Source organism: Leptodactylus fuscus, chromosome 2, assembly GCF_031893055.1.
Source record: "Leptodactylus fuscus isolate aLepFus1 chromosome 2, aLepFus1.hap2, whole genome shotgun sequence".
Taxonomy (NCBI): Eukaryota; Metazoa; Chordata; class Amphibia; order Anura; family Leptodactylidae; genus Leptodactylus; species Leptodactylus fuscus.
This window is the reverse complement of record NC_134266.1, coordinates 267,144,860-267,162,646: the sequence shown is the minus strand read 5'-3', so window position 1 is coordinate 267,162,646 and position 17,787 is coordinate 267,144,860. Positions and strand designations below refer to the sequence as shown.

The 17,787-nt window shown below is 49.3% G+C and overlaps 1 protein-coding gene across 1 annotated transcript; it reads right to left on the bottom strand.

The window, feature by feature from the left end:
• Positions 1-1,772: 1,772 nt before the first annotated feature.
• CREBZF (CREB/ATF bZIP transcription factor) lies at positions 1,773-8,209 on the bottom strand. Its single transcript, XM_075266176.1, has 3 exons — positions 7,343-8,209; positions 6,867-6,941; positions 1,773-4,361 (listed from the first exon to the last, which is right to left on the bottom strand). The coding sequence occupies exons 1-2, from the start codon at positions 8,173-8,175 to the stop codon at positions 6,926-6,928; spliced, it is 849 nt and encodes a 282-aa protein (XP_075122277.1). The 5' UTR covers positions 8,176-8,209; the 3' UTR covers positions 1,773-4,361; positions 6,867-6,925.
• Positions 8,210-17,787: the final 9,578 nt, after the last annotated feature.

Genomic DNA, 17,787 nt, shown 5'->3' with positions numbered 1-17,787 from the left:
CAATAATGGGATCCTCCATGCAGGACCTTTCTCTCCACCGATTTTAAACAGAACCTGCAGTGGAATCTCCTACGTGCATATGAACCCCTTCTTATTGAGGCCATCAAAGTCCACATGCGCGCAACACATTGAAACCAATGGGTTAAAAAGCCTCCCATTGATTTCAATGTGTAGCGCGGGTAAGACTGAACCCATTGAAGTCAATGGGATTCTGTTTTGAAGCGCTGATTCGGACGCGAGTTTACTTGTCAGAATCAACGCTGCGTTACATCGTGTGCACGGGCCCTTAGTCACCCCCTACAGGAGATGGATACCTGCTATCTAATTTCTTCACGTCTTGTTTTTTTTTTTTTTTGCCAATGTGACCAAGTTCTATCAGGGAAGACAAGTAATCGGTCAGTACAACTTAGTTACAATTTCTACAGGGCATGTGATAGAGGCTGAGACAAAGCTCACCGCTTTCTAACCAAGCCCAAGTGCCGCAGCCACTTTACACTGCACTTCTAAGATCGGTGTCGCATATTCCAGCTCTGTCCTGTACATGTGAATTTATAGCATCATGCAGTACAGAACAAGGTAGACAAAGCAGCCACAGCCCCTTCAACTAGGAGATTGGTGAGGGTGCTCTGACTCTTTGGTATAACTATACATCTCCTATCCTAAGGTGGGGGAAACCCATTTCTGACAGACTGCAAAGATCCAATACAGATGATGTTTAGGCAGACTAAGTATTTTCATACCCAAAATCAGCCATTTCTGTCTACCTCATATGTATGACCAGATTTATTACAAGCTAGATGGCATGTTATAGCATTCAGGAATCATCCTCACGACACTGCAGCACCTATATGGCCCAGTCTGCTTTATTTCCAGATTTACACATTTTAAGGGTATTTTCACACAGGGTTTTTAGGACTGGAACTTGAGGCAGAAGCATTTCAAAACACAGGTAGCTGCAACTAGATGCCACTGCACCGACATCCAGTTGCGCACTGTGCTCCGGATTAGGCCCAAATTAATGGGCCTAGTTGGGAGCGTTTTTCAGGCGGATGTCATGAGGCGAATCCACCTAAAAGAATGAGCAGGTCTCTTTTCTGGGAACCGGAATAAACAGTTCCCGGAAAAAAAGAACTGACAAGCTCCCATAGATTTCAATGGGCGCAGTCTTTTTGGTCATGATTTTGACATGGAAACGGCCTCAAAATCCTGGCCACAATACCCCGGGTGAACTTACCCTTCGCAGTCCTGTGATCATAGCCGAACAAGCGGAGTCCAGGTTGATCCCTCACCGCCATGATGTTAACTTCTATGTAAATGGGCAGAGCCTCTTGTAACATCAGCTGTGAAGAACGAACCCGACTCTGCTTACAACTGCAGGATTGTTGTTATAGACCAGGGGTAGGGAACGTACGGCTCTCCAGCTGTTGCAAAACTACAACTCCCAGCATGCATACTGGCTCTGCTGTTCTGGGAACTCCCATGGAAGTGAATGGAGCATGCTGGGAGTTGTAGTTTCACAGCAGCTGGAGAGCCAAAGGTTCCCTACCCCTGTTATAGACTGTACCGTACAGGTTGTGAAGAGTCGTATTATTCCTAATCTGATTTCTAAGCCATCTTAGACATTTACTAATTCTGTTCATTAAGTGCAAACTGTATAGGTGTATTCTAGGAATATACATTTATGGCATAGCCACTGTTATCAGCCATTTCCATAGACCCACAGTCCACAAACATGACATCCTATGTCTATGCCATAAAGGTTACGGTTGGAATACTTCTCTATACAAAGCCAATTGCACCCACAAGTCATGCATGTGATGGAGCTTATTATACCAAACCATAGCACTTTAAACCTGGGACTTGTTGGGGGGGGGGGGGGGGGGAATCACCCCTGGTCAAGTGCAATAGCGAAATGTACATCTGCTGCGGACATGACACCACCTCCATGTAATAGGTGTGGACGATGAGGGGGAAGCTGTTTGAAACAAAGAGGAAATATTAATGTATCACAAATTCCATATTCCAGATCATTTCTCCCCCCCCCCCCTTATAATAAACATACCACACAATTTGCAGCAACCGGTTTATTACATCTTCCTCTTTAGACTAACCAGAACATGTCATGTCATCCATGATACATTATATACAGCGACAACTGAACAATTACATGAGTCTACATTTCTTCCAAAGCTGCAATGTTCCCAAAAATTGTACAGGATTCAAGTATCCAAAATAAAGGAGCAAAGCGTCAGATCCAGGTATGTATATACACATGAACATCCGCCTGACAGCAAAGGGGTAAAAAAAACTAAAGAGGAACATGACATTATACATAAACACATCGTCCTCTGCTCCGCCTGATGTGTAGGACTAGATATAGAAGCAGATTGCCCGGTTTTGCAATCTATGGTGACCCCAGGTTGGCCCTTTGTGTCCTCAGACCGCCACATTATGGCCACCTTAGGGCTACAAGGTAACTTTAGCTGTAGTCTCTCTAACACCACCGCAATGAGAGTGAATGTAGTCACCATTTTAGCCGGAAGTCACAGCCACAACACAAATACCCAGAGAGTCTGATGTGACCACAATGTGGGCAGAGCGAGGCTACAATCTGACTGCACAATGTAGTACACAGATCCAAACGGTCAAGCTCTGGCCATAACATAAGCACAAGCTCTGCTCTATCCATGCAAGTTCCCCCCAAACCCCAGGTCCAACCACCAAGAGGTATTATTGTATATGTATTGTATTTGTATATGTATTATTGTACTGAGCCCACATGTCCATTGTAGTCTTTAGTTTGTCTATACAGTGTTACACTTTTTCAGGAGACTGCACGACATGTCCTATGGTGTACGGCTTACCCCCTTGTTCACATCAGCGTTTGTATTCTGTTCGGGGTATCCCCATGTAGAACCCCCCCTCCAATACAGAATCCAAACGCTGATGTGAACGAGGCCTCAGTCTAGATTCCCATCTGTTTGCCTGGTGTAGCAGCCTGATCATTATAGTGATCCATGAGGCTAGGGGTCTGGCTCCCAGACTGCAGGTCAGGCTGGTAAAGCCAGCAAGCACATGGACCAATTTAAACGGTCACGTCAGTCTAAGGCCCCGGGTCACATCTGCATTCGGACTAGAGATGAGCGAGTACTATTCGAAACTGCCGCTCCCATAGAAATGAAGGGACGCAGCCTGTGCCAGCGTCCGGCCGCTTAACCCCCTGCACACCAGCTGCGTCCATTCATTACTATGGGAGCAGCAGTTTCGAATAGTACTCGCTCATCTCTAGTTCAGACCATTCCGTTCTTCTCTCCACATATTTCATGCGAATAAAAAAGTCCTACACGCAGGACTTTCCTCCACATTTAATGTGCAGAAACCCAATGGAAACCATACGGACCCCATTATAGCCTATAGGTCCACGGGTTTCATAGGTAACCCCCTTTTTTAAATGTGGATTAGGCTTCCCAAGTGGACTCTGAAATGAAACATGAACGCAGATGTGAACCGGACCTAACCTAACTCTCCTTACAAATACACTGGGACTGATATGGGACAACCAACCTGGACATTACCTACATGAGGCTGCTAGAGCTACCCCAAAGTGTCATGCCAGTCTGTAGTAAGTAAAAGAGGAAAAACTACAGAGGAGGTTAGTCGTTTAAAGGTAACGTCCTGGGATCTGAACAATCGATATTGGAGACCTAACCACGGAGTAGATTAGTCAGGATCTAACACCTGGACACTGCATCGGCCACCAAACCCCATATAACTATGTACACAGCCAGAAATCACCCTGCTCTGTGTATCGGTGGCACCTGAAACAGCTGATCAGAACGGGACCCCACACGCTATCGGTTACCTTCAGATCCTGGACAACCCCTTTAATGAGCTATAGTTTCTAGTGGCAATACAGCCACAGGTCAATGTGAGCAGCTTTTGATTATTAGGATGATGGGTATTATACAGGCAGGGCCTGAAATAGTTACAGCTGTGATGGTATTTAAAGAGATATATGGCCTATATAGACACAAACCCTTATTTTACATTGACACTACAGCTTGATCAGAGACTTGTGACTTTGTATCCAGCCGTTGCGACTAGTCATTCACTATAATGTTCTAACGCAACCAGGCAAAAATCTGCTTTTATATCCCAGTCCCTGGGAGCAGCCATCATTTGTCACTTCACACATTGTTTACAAAATTTAACATAACAAAAGTAGCATAAAGAATAATAGAAAAGCCCTGTGGTTACCTCTGGTCTCCTCCTGGACCATACCATACTACCTTTTAATACAAAGCAGGACATGTGTGGTCAGCGACAGGTCCCGAATCTTCCGCCCCATACAGCTGAATCCACTTTAGCATAAAGAAAAATAAGGATGCTAAATACACAAGCTCAATGGAAAGAAGCGAGATTTCAAAAGGTCTCAGCAAATAGGATTAACCTCTTCTAGTAAGGCTATGGTGGGGGAGTGGTAGGTGCTCATCTGCCCCGTGGACAGGGCCTGGGGTTTATATTACAAGACAAGGCCTGGGCTTATAGAAAGTGAACGATTGATCCCTTTTGAAATCTCACTTTACAGACAAAAATCAATGTTGCACAGTCTAACCTATAAAAAGGCCTCGCTAGTTTTCACTCCCTGTAATAGTTATATCTCTGCTGGGATTGTCCTGATCATCAGCATTACATGGTTCAGGGTCTGACAGATGAATGAGCATGCTTCGGCTGCTGTATACTAAGTATAGGGCCAGACGCGGCCCTGCTCCTATTTAAGTGAATGGGGCTACAGCTCCCCGGCACCACCACTACAGTGTACGGAGCACTTGAATAGGAGCGGCGCCGCTTCTGGCTGTATAAGGCATAACAGGTCATATCTTCAGATCCTGACAATCCCATTAAATTTGAACCCGTATGTAATATTGGATTGTAAGGTTGCAGATCAGCACGATGGTATTATAGCGATGCTTTACAAGAGTTTCCAGGGACTTTACTACTGAGACTGATAAGGGTTGGACTCCTGCACCAGAGCCAAGTAACACGCCATATACTGTAGTGGCCGAGCCATATTACTGCAGCTCTTTTCCAGTTTGTGTGAATAGTAATGAGCTGCAGTAACTCTGCACAACCACTAGGGTATGGTGTAGGTAACCTTTGGTGCTCCGGCTGTTGTAAAACTACAACTCCCAGCATGCATACTTGCTCTGCTATTCTTGGGACTCCCATGGAAGAGAGTGGAGCATGTTGGGAGTTGTAGTTTCACAGCAGCTGGAGAGCCAAAGGTTGCCGACACCTGGTACTGAGCTGTATGTCAGTACGTATAACATGACCTGCAGTCAGCTGATCAGTGCGGTCCAACACCTAGCTTGCCTGCCAACAACGATCCATCAGTCATCAATAGTGAAGCCCTAGAAAAACTATTACAGGGAATCCCAGCACACCCGATCCTCTCAATAGTCATACAAGGGATAACCCAATGTAGGCTGCCCATTCAAATAAGAGCAAAATGCAATGTGTAGCCCACCCATGTTCTCCACTCTAGGTGATCAGTTTCCAATACTTGAGGAGGTGGGAGAATTAGGGGTAGGTTCACACACAGTAGATTGTTAGACTCTGTTCAATACATCACAATGATGACGTATCTGCAGCATAGGCATGAATGGCAACGAAGCCCTACCACATGTGAACACACCCTTAACGGGAACAAAGCCTTGAGGACTAGTGTTTGTAGGAAGTGAATTTCCTAAATTGTTAAAGCCGACCTTAAACCGCAAGGCACACAAGACAGCAGCACATAAACTTTTTCCATGACGGGTCAGGCTTTAGGGTTCTGTTCTGGAGGAGACACCAGAGCTATGGCCCTTAATAAGCGTCTTTATTTAAAGGGATTCTACCATTAAAACTTTTTATATGGATAAGATGTCAGAGTAGCCTTTAGAAAGACTATTCGTCTCTTACCTTTAGACGTGATCTCCGCCGCGCCGTTCCTTAGAAATGCTGGTTTTTACCCGTATGCAAATTAGTTCTCTCACAGCGATGGGGGCGTCCCCACCGCAGCTCGAGAACACTATCTTCGGCTGGATCCTCCCATTCTCTGTCGTCTCCCACCTGCGTCACCCCCAGGAGGAAGACTATGGCCATTTTTGGGAGGCCGCTCCTGCATTGAACTACAAGAGCGGCCTCCCAAAAATGGCCACCGGCCGGCATGCGCACTTGGCTCTACTAGTGTCTCACCGGCAGAGCCAACTGCGCAGGCGTCGGAGGTGACACAGGAGGGAGACGACAGAGAAGGGGAGGATCCAGCAGAAGATAGAGGATCGTGTTCTCGAGCAGCAATGGGGACGACCCCATCGCTGCCAGAGAACTAATTTACATACCGGTAAAAACCAGTATTTCTAAGGAACGGCGCGGCGGAGATCTCATCTAAAGGTAAGAGACGAATAGCCTTTCTAAAAGCTACTCCGACGTCTTAGCCACAAAAATAAAGAGGTTTTAATGGTAGAATCCCTTTAAAGAGTTACTGTCTCGAGTGTCTGGTGCCATAGTGTACGCCTTCATACTACGTGGTGTCAGCATTTAATCCCAGACTACAGAGCGTGATGATCATGACTACCTCAAGTAGTATGAGGAAAATATTTGTGGCTGCCACGTATGCACTGTTAAAGGGATTTCCAAGACCCTTTAAGAAAAGCAGCAAAACTGAGGATAAACCTCAACTACAACCAGAAATAAAATGGTTTGTCTGTGTTACATGTTCTATACATTTGCAGCAGTTCTGTACATGCTTTACGTCAGGACCCTACAGGTATCTGCAGCTTACATAGCACTAGGTGTCTGCGTTAGTGAATAACTTGGATCCTTACCAGGTTGCGAGACGTAAAGGGACTGCTCTTTAACTCCTGCAATGGAGCAAGCCGACAGTTCACCTAAAAGAAAAACTGTCAAGAGAGGTTTACTAGTATGGTACAGTGACAGCAGATATACACATGCACGTCCCTGATGTACAAAGCCATACAACGCCTACCCACGGACCATTAGCCAGGGCCACATGGCAACTCTTCCCAGTATATCGCATACGAGCTAGTCTTTGACTCTACAGTTATATAGATTTAGGATAAGGGGATTCTCCAGTATTTAGGGGGCACCAGTTATCACTGCTTTCTATGTACCGAGCCCAAATCCTAGAGAGCCCCCTTCTAATATACTGGGATATGTGGTTTATATGTCCAGCCGCTCCCTCTGTCCGTAGCAGATAACCTCGGCCGTAGCCCACCCCACAGCCCCCCCAAGTGTCTGTCCTCAGGATCTGTCCAGCACACAAGTGGTTACTTGACCCTACATTTTGGCTGATGAGGCCGCGCTCCTGGCACAGGCCTGACAGAACTCCACTGACACCTTCTCCTTGTCCACATGTAGGCACACTCCACCAGAGGGCGCTGCTCCCGCCGATTCCTCCTCTTCCTGGTCCACAGTACTGACAAGTCCTGGCAGCGCATAGTCGTGGTCATCAGGCTTCTCACAAGGGTCGCGGAAGAGTGACGTCGACAGCTTGACCCCGCCCAGTCCGGTGAGGCGGCTCAGGAGCTGCGACAGAGCGCTGTCATTGGCCAGTACGGCCCTGAGGTAGCGCGCCTCCGACTCCAGCTCGCGCACGCGCACTCCCAGCGCTCGCCGTTCCCGCTGCAGCCGCGCGTTCTCGTCGGAGAGCCGGGCCACCTGACACTCCAGGCCGCTGACGTATTCCTTCTTGCGCAGGCGGTTGAGGCGGGCCGCCACGGCGTTCTTGTTCCCGGCGCCGCGCCCTCTAGCGGCTGCCTGGTGTAACGCCTCAGGGTGAGAGTCGGCCACAGCAACGAAGGGCGTGTCTTGTAGACAACTAGGCCGCGGCTCTGACAGGGGGCTGTGCGGAGCGCTGATACAGTCGTCAGTCTCGGCTAGTTGCTGTAGGAGCTCGGTCAGGGCCGGGTCCTCGGGCCGCTCGTCCTCCTTCCACCATGGCGTCACTGGCAGGAGCTCGTCTAGCTCGCACAGTAAGGCCCCGTCCGAGGGCGCGCTCCAGTCTCTGGGTGGAGAAGTCTCTTTGGAGGCCGCGGTACGGCCTCGCCTTTCCCTCCTCTTGCTCCGAGCAGTGCAGGCCGCGGCCTTAGGGCGCTCTCTCAGCCGGTGTCTCATAATGACTCCTCCGTAGCCCCTCCGGCCTCTGTCGCGTGCCAGCACCTGCAACGTCTTAGTGGCGACAGTGACAGGAAGTGACGTGTCAGGTCACTTACATTCCTTATAAGGCATGGCGAGGGCGCGCCGAGGTGACACGTGATTGATAAAGCCACGCCCCCTGTTGGTAAAGAACGATGCGGGCTCGTTCCGGGCATGTGACCAGCTTCAGCCAATTAGGTGCTGCGGTTATGGAAGAGCGGGAACAGCTCATCAAACTGCGCGTGCGTGAAGAGTCTTTCGTCACCCTTACCTCATACTGAGGTAGCTATTGATATATGAAGTAACTAAATACTATACTGTGTCCAAAATGTTACCAAGGAGGGCCAGATTTGGTGAGGTGAAAATACGTGAGGGCCGACCATTCAGCTTTTAACGATTATCGAGCACCTTGCTTTCACTCCCTCATAGAGGTGCGGTATTATATACCGCGAGAAAGCCAACAGTGCACTGACTTTAGTATATAATACATCTACGAGGACGCGCAAGGTCCACTTTAACGTTAAATGCAAATGAACTATTATATGAATTTTTTTGTTGTTACAAATGGCATGCTTTTACCATCTTCACACTCAAATATTAGCCCCCTATCACTGACCCCACACGATATGATGGCCCTATCAATGCATACAGTATGGGGGACCAACAAAGTGGCCACTGTATGGGGAGAATAGTGAAGGGGCCTTACCGGACCTTTACTGCCTATTAAAAAAGCAGTGGAGCTTCCCCTTAAAGGCAACACTGCAGGTGGGCCAGGTAAATTTGAACATAGGCCGGACTTTTGGACATACCTGCAATATAGGACAAGACCGAACAGAGAAGTAAAGGTGAGAGGGGTGCCACTTTCATTTGACCTCAGAAAATCGAAATGTGGCACCTAATTGGTTGCCACAGGGCAACAACGCCACGTTTACCTTGTCCTAGTTTTAAAATATCTTCGGCAGTGGTGTTAGGGCCTTTGTGTTATGATCCGGTCTCTGCGGTCTCAGCCTGTTCAGGTTCAGGCGTAGAGAGTGTCTGATCAGCATTCGGCGCATGAATCATCGGATGCACTGCAGGGGAATGTTCACACTAGGCATGCTATTTCTGCTGTAGCACTCAAGCATGGATCACGTGATGAGTTGCCTTGTGGATCAGTGCTTGGTGTGTCTTGTAGAGATGAGCAAGTATTATTCGAAACTCCCGTTTCGAATAGCACACACCCATAGGAATGAATGGACGCAGCCGGCGCGCAGGGGGTTACGGGGCCGGCAAAGCCTGCGTGCCGGCCGCTTCCATTCATTCTTATGGGTGCGTGCTATTCAAAACAGCCATTTTGAATAGTACTCGCTCATCTCTAGTGTCTTGGCCTCTGAAGGGGTTAAAGGCATTCTACCATTAAAACCTCTTTTTTTGTGGATAAGACGTTGGAATAGCCTTTAGAAAGGCTATTCGTCTCTTACCTTTAGATGTGATCTCCGCCGCGTCTTAGAAAAACTGGTTTTTACCGGTATGCAAATTAGTTCTCTCACAGCGATGGGGGCGGGCCCTAGCGCTGAAAATGCGATGGGGGTGTCCCCACTGCAGCTTGAGAACACGATCCTGCAACGCCTCTATCTTCAGCTGGATCCTCCTCTTCTCTGTCGTCTTCCTCCTGCGTCACCTCCAACGCCTGCGCAGTTGGCTCTGCCAGTGAGACAACAGCAGAGTCGAGTGCGAGATCGTGTTCTCGAGCAGCAGTGGGGACGCCCCCATCGCATTTTCAGCGCTGGGGCCCGCCCCCATCGCTGCCAGAGAACTAATTTACATACCGGTAAAAAACGGTATTTCTAAGGAATGGCGCGGCGGAGATCACATGTAAAGGTAAGAGACGAATAGCCTTTCTAAAGGCTACTCCCACGTCTTATCCACAAAAAAAAGAAGGATTATGAATGATAATCTGTTTTCCCTTAGCCCAAACAGCAGCACAACTGGGGGTATTCCTGCCCCTATGAGCTGTTAGGACAGGTGGAATTTTTAATTACCTAACAGCTTTTGACCCCTATAAGAGGCCGGAAGACCTGCTCCTCCCTTGTGTTAGTAACAAGTATTACATAAAAGAACAATTTAAAAAATAGTACACACATCCAAATCTGTACAACAGTACCTCCTAGGGAGGGAGCCTTGTGCTGCTGTTTGGGCTAAGGGAAAACAGATTATCATTCTTATTCTTATTATCCTTCTTTCACCCTACGCCCAACAGCAGCACAACTGGGGATTTAGCAAGTATTGTTTCCCCTAGGGCGGGTTATCCTGGCAGGCTGATGCCAAGACGGAGTGCCCAAATGCTGTAGCATCGGCCGTACGCCAGTCCAGTCTGTAATGTTTGTCAAAAGTCAATTGCGAGCTGCAAGAAGCTGCTGTACATATCTGCTCCAAGGAGAGGAACCGTGTCTCTGCCCAAGATGTCGCCATGGCCTGGGTGGCATGGGCTCGTAAAAATTCTGGAACAGGAAGCTCTTGGGCCCGTAGGGAACAACTAATGGCCTCTCTGATCCATCTTGACAGGGTTGCCTTGGATGCCTTAGAGCCTCTATTGTGGCCAAACACATTGACTAGAAGATTCTCTGATCTTCGGAACGGTGCTGTACGGTCTAGGTAAATACGTAGTGCTCTTACCAGATCCAGTGTGTGTAGCTTCTCCTCCTGCTCTGAAGCAGACGAGGGAAAGAAAGCCGGCAAGGCGATTACCTGGTTGGTATTCTGAAGTGTGGGTACCTTTGGCAAGAATCCTGGGACGAACCTCAGCTGGACCCTGTCTGGAAAGAAGGTTATGAAGGGCTCAGAGGCCGCTAGGGCCTGTAGTTCACCAACTCTCTTAGCGGAGGTTATTGCCAGCAGGAAAGTCACTTTAAATGATAGGTACTTCCAATCCACTTCAGATAATGGTTCGAAGGGGGGTGCACAGAGCCCTTGTAGAACCGCGGCCAGATCCCACCTTGGGACAGGGGGCCGTACCTGGGGGCGGAGCCTGGCAGCCCCCCTCAGGAACTGTTTGACGAGAGGATCTTGTGATAATCGCGTCTCCAGGAGAGCAGATAGAGCTGACACTTGGACCCTAGAGGTGGCAGGTGCTAGTCCTCTCTCCAGGCCGTTCTGTAAGAACTCTAGGACTGCATCTCTGTCAGGATCGTGCTGGTTGCCTGTACACCAGTTTTGGAATATCCGGGCGATCCTTCGGTAGCTCTGATTGGTTGCCTCTGCTCTTGAGTGGGCTAGGGTACTTAGCACTCCGTGGGACAATCCTCTGTCTGCGCGTATGGCGCGGTTTAACCTCCAGGCAGTGAGGTTGAATTTGTCTAGGCCCAGGCAAGGCCGACTGTTCAGTGACACCAGGTTCCTGACTGGTGGAAGCCTCCAGTAGTTCCCCCGACTCATTAGGATGAGGTCGGTGAACCATGCCCTTTTTGGCCAGAACGGCATGATCGCTATTGCCGAAGTCTGGTCCTGCCTGAGTTTCGCCAATACCTTTGGGATCATCGGGATGGGAGGGAACACATATGCCAGTTCGAACCTCCATGGTATTGACAGGGCATCCACAGCCAAAGGGTTGTCTTCCCGGTACAGGGAGCAAAACCTTTCTACTTTGGCGTTGTGTTGGGTGGCCATCAGATCCACCTCGGGGAGACCCCACCTCCTGGTCAGGTAGTGGAAGATGTCCTGATCCAAGGACCATTCGCCTGCGGTAGGGCGGCCTCTGCTGAGTTGATCTGCTACGATGTTCAGGCGGCCCTGGATGTGTACCGCGGCCAGCTGGGAGAGGTTCCGTTCTGCCCAAGAGAAGATCCGGTTGGCAACTTGCAGGAGCGAGGGGGACCTGGTTCCTCCCTGCTTGTTGATATAATGGACTGCCGTCAGATTGTCCGACCTTACCTTGACCGCTTTCCTCTGCAGAACCAGTGCAAATGACAGAAGAGCTCGATGAACTGCGGTAAGCTCGCGCCAGTTGGATGAGCGCGTCCTCTCCCGCTGATTCCACGTACCTTGTACCGGGGTCTCCCCCAGATGAGCTCCCCAACCTGTGAGGGAGGCATCTGTAGTCAGCAGGGTCCAGGCGGGCTGGACCGAGGACTTCCCATCGCGCAGATGGGTCCACCAGGACAGTGTTTGCCGGGTGCTGATGGTTAACTGGATAGGCTTCTGTAATCCTGTAGGACTGTGGTTCCAGACTCTCAAGATCTCGTTCTGTAATGGGCGCATATGCCATAGGGCCCAAGGAACTGCTTCTATGGTGGCGGACATCAATCCTAGGACCTTCATAGCCGTCCTGATGGTGACCCTCCGTGTAGTGGCTAAGTGATGAACCGCCCGAGCAATCTTCCTTTTGTGAGAGGAGGGTAGAGAGATCGTCATGCTGAGAGAATCTAGAATAAGTCCCAGGAACTGAACTTGAGTTGATGGCACCACCACTGACTTCTGCCAGTTTACCAGCCACCCCAGCTTGTCTAGTAGAGCTACAACGGTCTGCACCTGCGTGGTAAGAACCTCCTTTGAATGAGCCTTGAGAAGCCAGTCGTTCAGGTACGGGACTATGAATATGCCTTGAAGGCGCAGGGCGGCAGCGACCAGAGCTATGACCTTTGTGAAGGTGTGGGGGGCGGAGGATATGCCGAATGGGAGGGCTGCGAACTGGAAGTGCGCCTCTTTCCCGTCTAGGTATACGGCAATCCTTAGGAACTTTCGGTGTGCCGGGAAGATAGGTACGTGGAGGTAGGCGTCCTTCAGGTCCAGAGTGACGAAGTGATCTCCCGGCTGTAAAAAAGGCAGCACTGACCTGATGGTTTCCATGCGGAAGCGCACCTTGCGGATGAAATGATTCAGGTATCTGAGATCGATGATCATGCGCCACTCGCCTGATGATTTGGGGACCAAGAAGACTGGAGAATAGACGCCTGTGCCTTGATCTGCGCGGGGTACCACCTCCAGCGCGGCCTTGTCCACGTACTCCTGGATTGCTTTCTCCAGATGAAGTTGTTTGGAGCCCTGAAGAGGGCGGGTTCTTACCATCTTCTCTGGCGGCTGGGAAATAAAATTGATCTTATAACCCTCCTGGATCATCTGTATGACCCAGGGGTCCCCAACATTCTGGCGCCAGGCATCCACATAGTGGGAAAGACGACCGCCCACCACAGGGGGGGAAAGGGATGGGGAGGTGGGGGGAGGCACGCTTACGCCCACGGGGCGCGCCCCTACATCTTCCTCTACCAGACCGCCTCTGGCCCCTGGCTCCTCTTCTGGGGCCTCCACGTCCACGAAAGGAGGAGCCTTGACCCTCCAAGGGCTGAGGCAGATTCTTCCCTTTGGAGTCGGCCAATCCCTCCATGATGCGGTCGAGCTCCTTCCCAAATAGGCGGCCGGGCTCGAAGGGGAGGCCGCACAGGCTGTTTTTGGAGGTTAGATCGGCCCTCAAGGGCTTCAGCCACAAAGGTCGACGAGCGGCTGTGGACAGGGCCATTGACTTGGCGGCTAGCCGGGTCTGGAAATGAGTGGCCTCCGTCAGGTGGTCCACCAACAGGGTGATATCCTTCATTGCCGCCAGAAGGTCGTCCCGGTCCACTCCAGCGTCGATGTCCCTGGAGAGAGAGGAGAGTTCTGCCCGCAAACCTGAGGCTACCTCATTGGCCACAATGCCAAGGGAGGCTTGGGCAGAGGAGGCAGAGTACACTCGCCTCAAAGTACTCTCCATTCTGCGATCCATGGGATCTCTCAGGCTTGAGCCATCTTCAGTAGGGAGGACCGTACGCCTAGACAACTTTGCCACAGCCACGTCAACTTTTGGCAGGGGACCCCAAGTTTTCAATTGCCCCTCAGAGATAAGAAATAGGGTCTTGAATCGTCTGGAAGGAGCGAAGGGCTTCTCCGGGCGTCTCCATTCTGCTTCCATCAGACGAAGCATCTCCGATGAGGGTCTGAAGGTGCGGTTCTTACGTCTAGAGGACTCCCCGCCGTCCCGGATCCTGAGTGTCTTGAACACCCTTGACATTTTTTCCATAGGAAAAATCTCCTTCTCGTCATCTGAATCCGCCTCAGAGGACTCCACATCTCTGAGGCACAGGTTTTCCAGGGGTGGGAGAGACATCTCACAGGATTCCAAGCGCGGTCTCTTGGCAAGGTGGGAGACGGACGTCTCCATCCTATTCATAGAATCCTGGACGAACCCCTTGACCCAGGAAACCATTTCCCGCATAGGAGTGGCCTCAGAGGAGGGCGCTCTGCATCCCGGACAGAATCTGTACTGAGAGTCATCTGGGTGCAGCATCCTACAGGTGGCGCACACAAGATGTTTTCTCTTGGATACCGCCTTTCTCCGAGGTGGATTAACCGAAGATGACGAAGAAGACATTCTAAGGAAAAGGAAAAACAGCACTAACAAAATTTGTCCCTCCATAACTTGGCCCCCTCCCCTCCCCTGGCCACCTCCACCAAACCTCAGTAATGCAGAAAGGAACACTTCTTTTCTACAGGCATGAATCACTGCAAGGAGTTACTTCGTGATGCTTGCAACCGGAGCGACAAGCAATGACTGAAAGGTAGGTGAGGAATTTAAAGGCCTAGGGGGAGGGGCTTCCCTGGAGGGACCGCCCCCGGCACGAGCAGCCAAAAAACAAGGATATGGAGGGTTCCCCCCCGGCGCCAGAGGAGCTGTAGGCTGCCTAGGGGAGAAAAAAACTCCCCTCCAGCCCAGAAAGGGTGCTACTGCTCGTCCTCTAGGGGAAGGGCCCAGCCGGCGGACCCAGGAACCAGAAGAAAGGTTCCTAGGTCCGAAGTCCCCCCCCCTCCCTACCAGGGAGCCCCGGCGCGCAGTGGAGAGATGCAAGTGCGCGGCACGAGTACCCACCCAGCGGGGGGGGAGCCAGCCTGAAAGAAAAAGAAAACACGGTCTTCCGCTGCAGGTAACAACAGAAGGGGGGAGAGGGAGAACAGACCCCTATAGGAGGCCAGAACCCCTGCTCCCCCCTGTCCACCTGTCCTGTCCCACAGGACAGAAAAAAACACAAGGGAGCAGCAGGTCTTCCGGCCTCTTATAGGGGTCAAAAGCTGTTAGGTAATTAAAAATTCCACCTGTCCTAACAGCTCATAGGGGCAGGAATACCCCCAGTTGTGCTGCTGTTGGGCGTAGGGGGAAAGAGGTTTTAATGGTAGAATCCCTTTAAGTCCTCTGAGTGCTGAGGGATTACAGGCCGTGGGTGGTTCTAAGTCCTGCTCTTTCCTATTTAGATCCACTCTGCATGCTGTCTGATGCCAGTCTTAAACTTCAGTTTTCAGAGTTCCTGAAATGGTCTGTCTGTCTGAAGCCTGCTATTCCATCTGCATCTGAGCCGTGGCCCATTCAGCTTCCTTTGCTGCCTGTTCACACTATCCTGATATTTGGCCATGTATTGAGCTCCGTTATCCAAGCATAGTTGTTCCGGGTGCAGTGAACCCTAGTCTTTTTATTGCTTGGATGTTTGGACTTTTTGTAGGGTTTTTTGGTGTGTGATACTAAGTTCTGCTTATGCTGTCCCTTTACATAGTGTCAGTATTTCTGTGTTTCACATTTATTTTCTCCACTATACTTTGTGTTCTTCCTATTCACAGTCAGTCCAGTCGTACCTCTGTGGGGGGCTTTTTCTGTATCTTGTCTATCCTCATAAATGTGAAACTAGTCAGGGGTTTCTGTTTCACTTGTAGGTGAGTTATTTCTCCAGCTGTGTTCGCGCCCACTCAGGCAAGTTAGTCGGGTCCATGGCTACTTCTAGTGTGCAAGGCAGGGTGTAGGAGTATCACACACTAGTATTCCAAACTGCTCATACTCCTGATTTTTGTTTTTTCTTTTGTATTTTCTCTTAAACTTGACTGAGAAGTTATCAGTCAGGGGCCAGTCCATGGTCAAAAATCCCCAGACCATAACACTTTGGTCTGCACCAACCGGGTACAACAGGCTATCGGGACCACCCTTAGAGGAGGGGACTAAGAGGCTCCATGTTAATGTATAATAAACAGATGTAGAAAACTATGTGGAAGACCCAGTTGCCTGGAATCATAGGCAGGATATTTTATGTCTCCTGATGAGTTTAAATGAACAAAACGCGTAGAGACAGAGACGAGTGAGACAGAGATAAGTTTCAAACAGTTTTATTTTTAATGCAATTGTTTGTATAGCTCCCTTTGAGATTTTGGCAGAAGGTAACAGCTTAAGCCTGAAGGTAGTAGCTACATGGCAGATACTAGAACCTGCTGAAATGTACCAGCAATCAGGTCTGGGGTGACGGGTGTGATAATCTAATTGCCCTACTCTGTTTGCAGAAAGACAGACCTAGTCATGAATAGGAAATATAAAAAAACTTGATAGTCTTCAGTAATTGATACCTTTTTAATGGCTAACTAATAATGATGACAGATTACAACGTTTCGGAACTCTAGGCTCCTTTCTCAAGTAAATTGAGAAAGGAGCCTAGAGTTCCAAAACGTTGTAATCTGTCATCATTATTAGTTAGCCATTAAAAAGGTATCAACTACTGAAGACTATCAAGTTTTTTGTTTTTTTTATATTTCCTACCCACTGGTTAACACGGTACGAGAACAAACATTTTCCTTATACTAGTCATGAATAGTAGGTGTGCTTTTTAAGATCTAGTTTATCACTAAAGGCACGTAGAGGTGCAAAACTGGCAGGACTGGAACTAAATTTCTCTTGCAGGCAGCAAAGTAGACTGAAACACTCCCACCCCTTAAGGACCCAGTCCTGTCAATATGAGGAACTGTACCTGAGTGATGGCGTTGTTCGTTACACACATCAATCCTTCTGCACTTTGTGTTTGACAAGTTGTTTAGGTTTTCATTGTTGAGAATTAATTTTCCACACGCAACCTGCTTTGTAGGGGGTAATGTCAGCAGAAGAGACAAGTGTACACTGTCTACCACCAAGTATGTGGACTCCTGTGGTAAAATAGAAAAACCACATTTCTTCCTATCCAATAGTTGGTAGACCCCAGCGGATGCTTCCTTACAATAGGATTGAGCGACACAACACTCCCGGATGCCTGTTGACACTCCTGGTGTATGTGAGCCATCGGTTGGGTGCGGTTTCTCTGGCCAGGACTTGTTGGTCTCTATCTCCCAGTTTCGAGGGGCCTGCCGACTCGGGCACATTCCGACAATCATCGTTCACCTTCCACTTAGTCATCACATAGGTCAATGTCGATTTTGGGTAATTCAGTTCACTTGCTGTGTCCCTTATGGATCGATCATTTCTGTGGTACCCCACAATTACCCCTTTCTCAAAATCAGACAACTCTGCACTTCGTGGCATCTTGCATGCGACTAATGCCAATGCGGTTTCCTATTTAACGGCAGAAAAATAGCCGAGGACAAAGCTGGATGAAGCAGACCAGGAACACTTAGTAGCATATGCTGGAGGACTTCGTGAAGTGAACATAGCTATAACCCTCTGCAGTTAAATATACAATAGGAGTGATCACAACAGCAGAAAAAGAGAGATCTGATCATGTGGGAGACAGTGACTTGTGTTCTCATAGTAATGAAAGCATAGAAAAAAACAATATAAGAATGGAT

Bases quoted from the DNA above. Each gene is read 5' to 3' on its own strand.
- CREBZF (XM_075266176.1), bottom strand. From the start codon at position 8,175: ATGAGACACCGGCTGAGAGAGCGCCCTAAGGCCGCGGCCTGCACTGCT.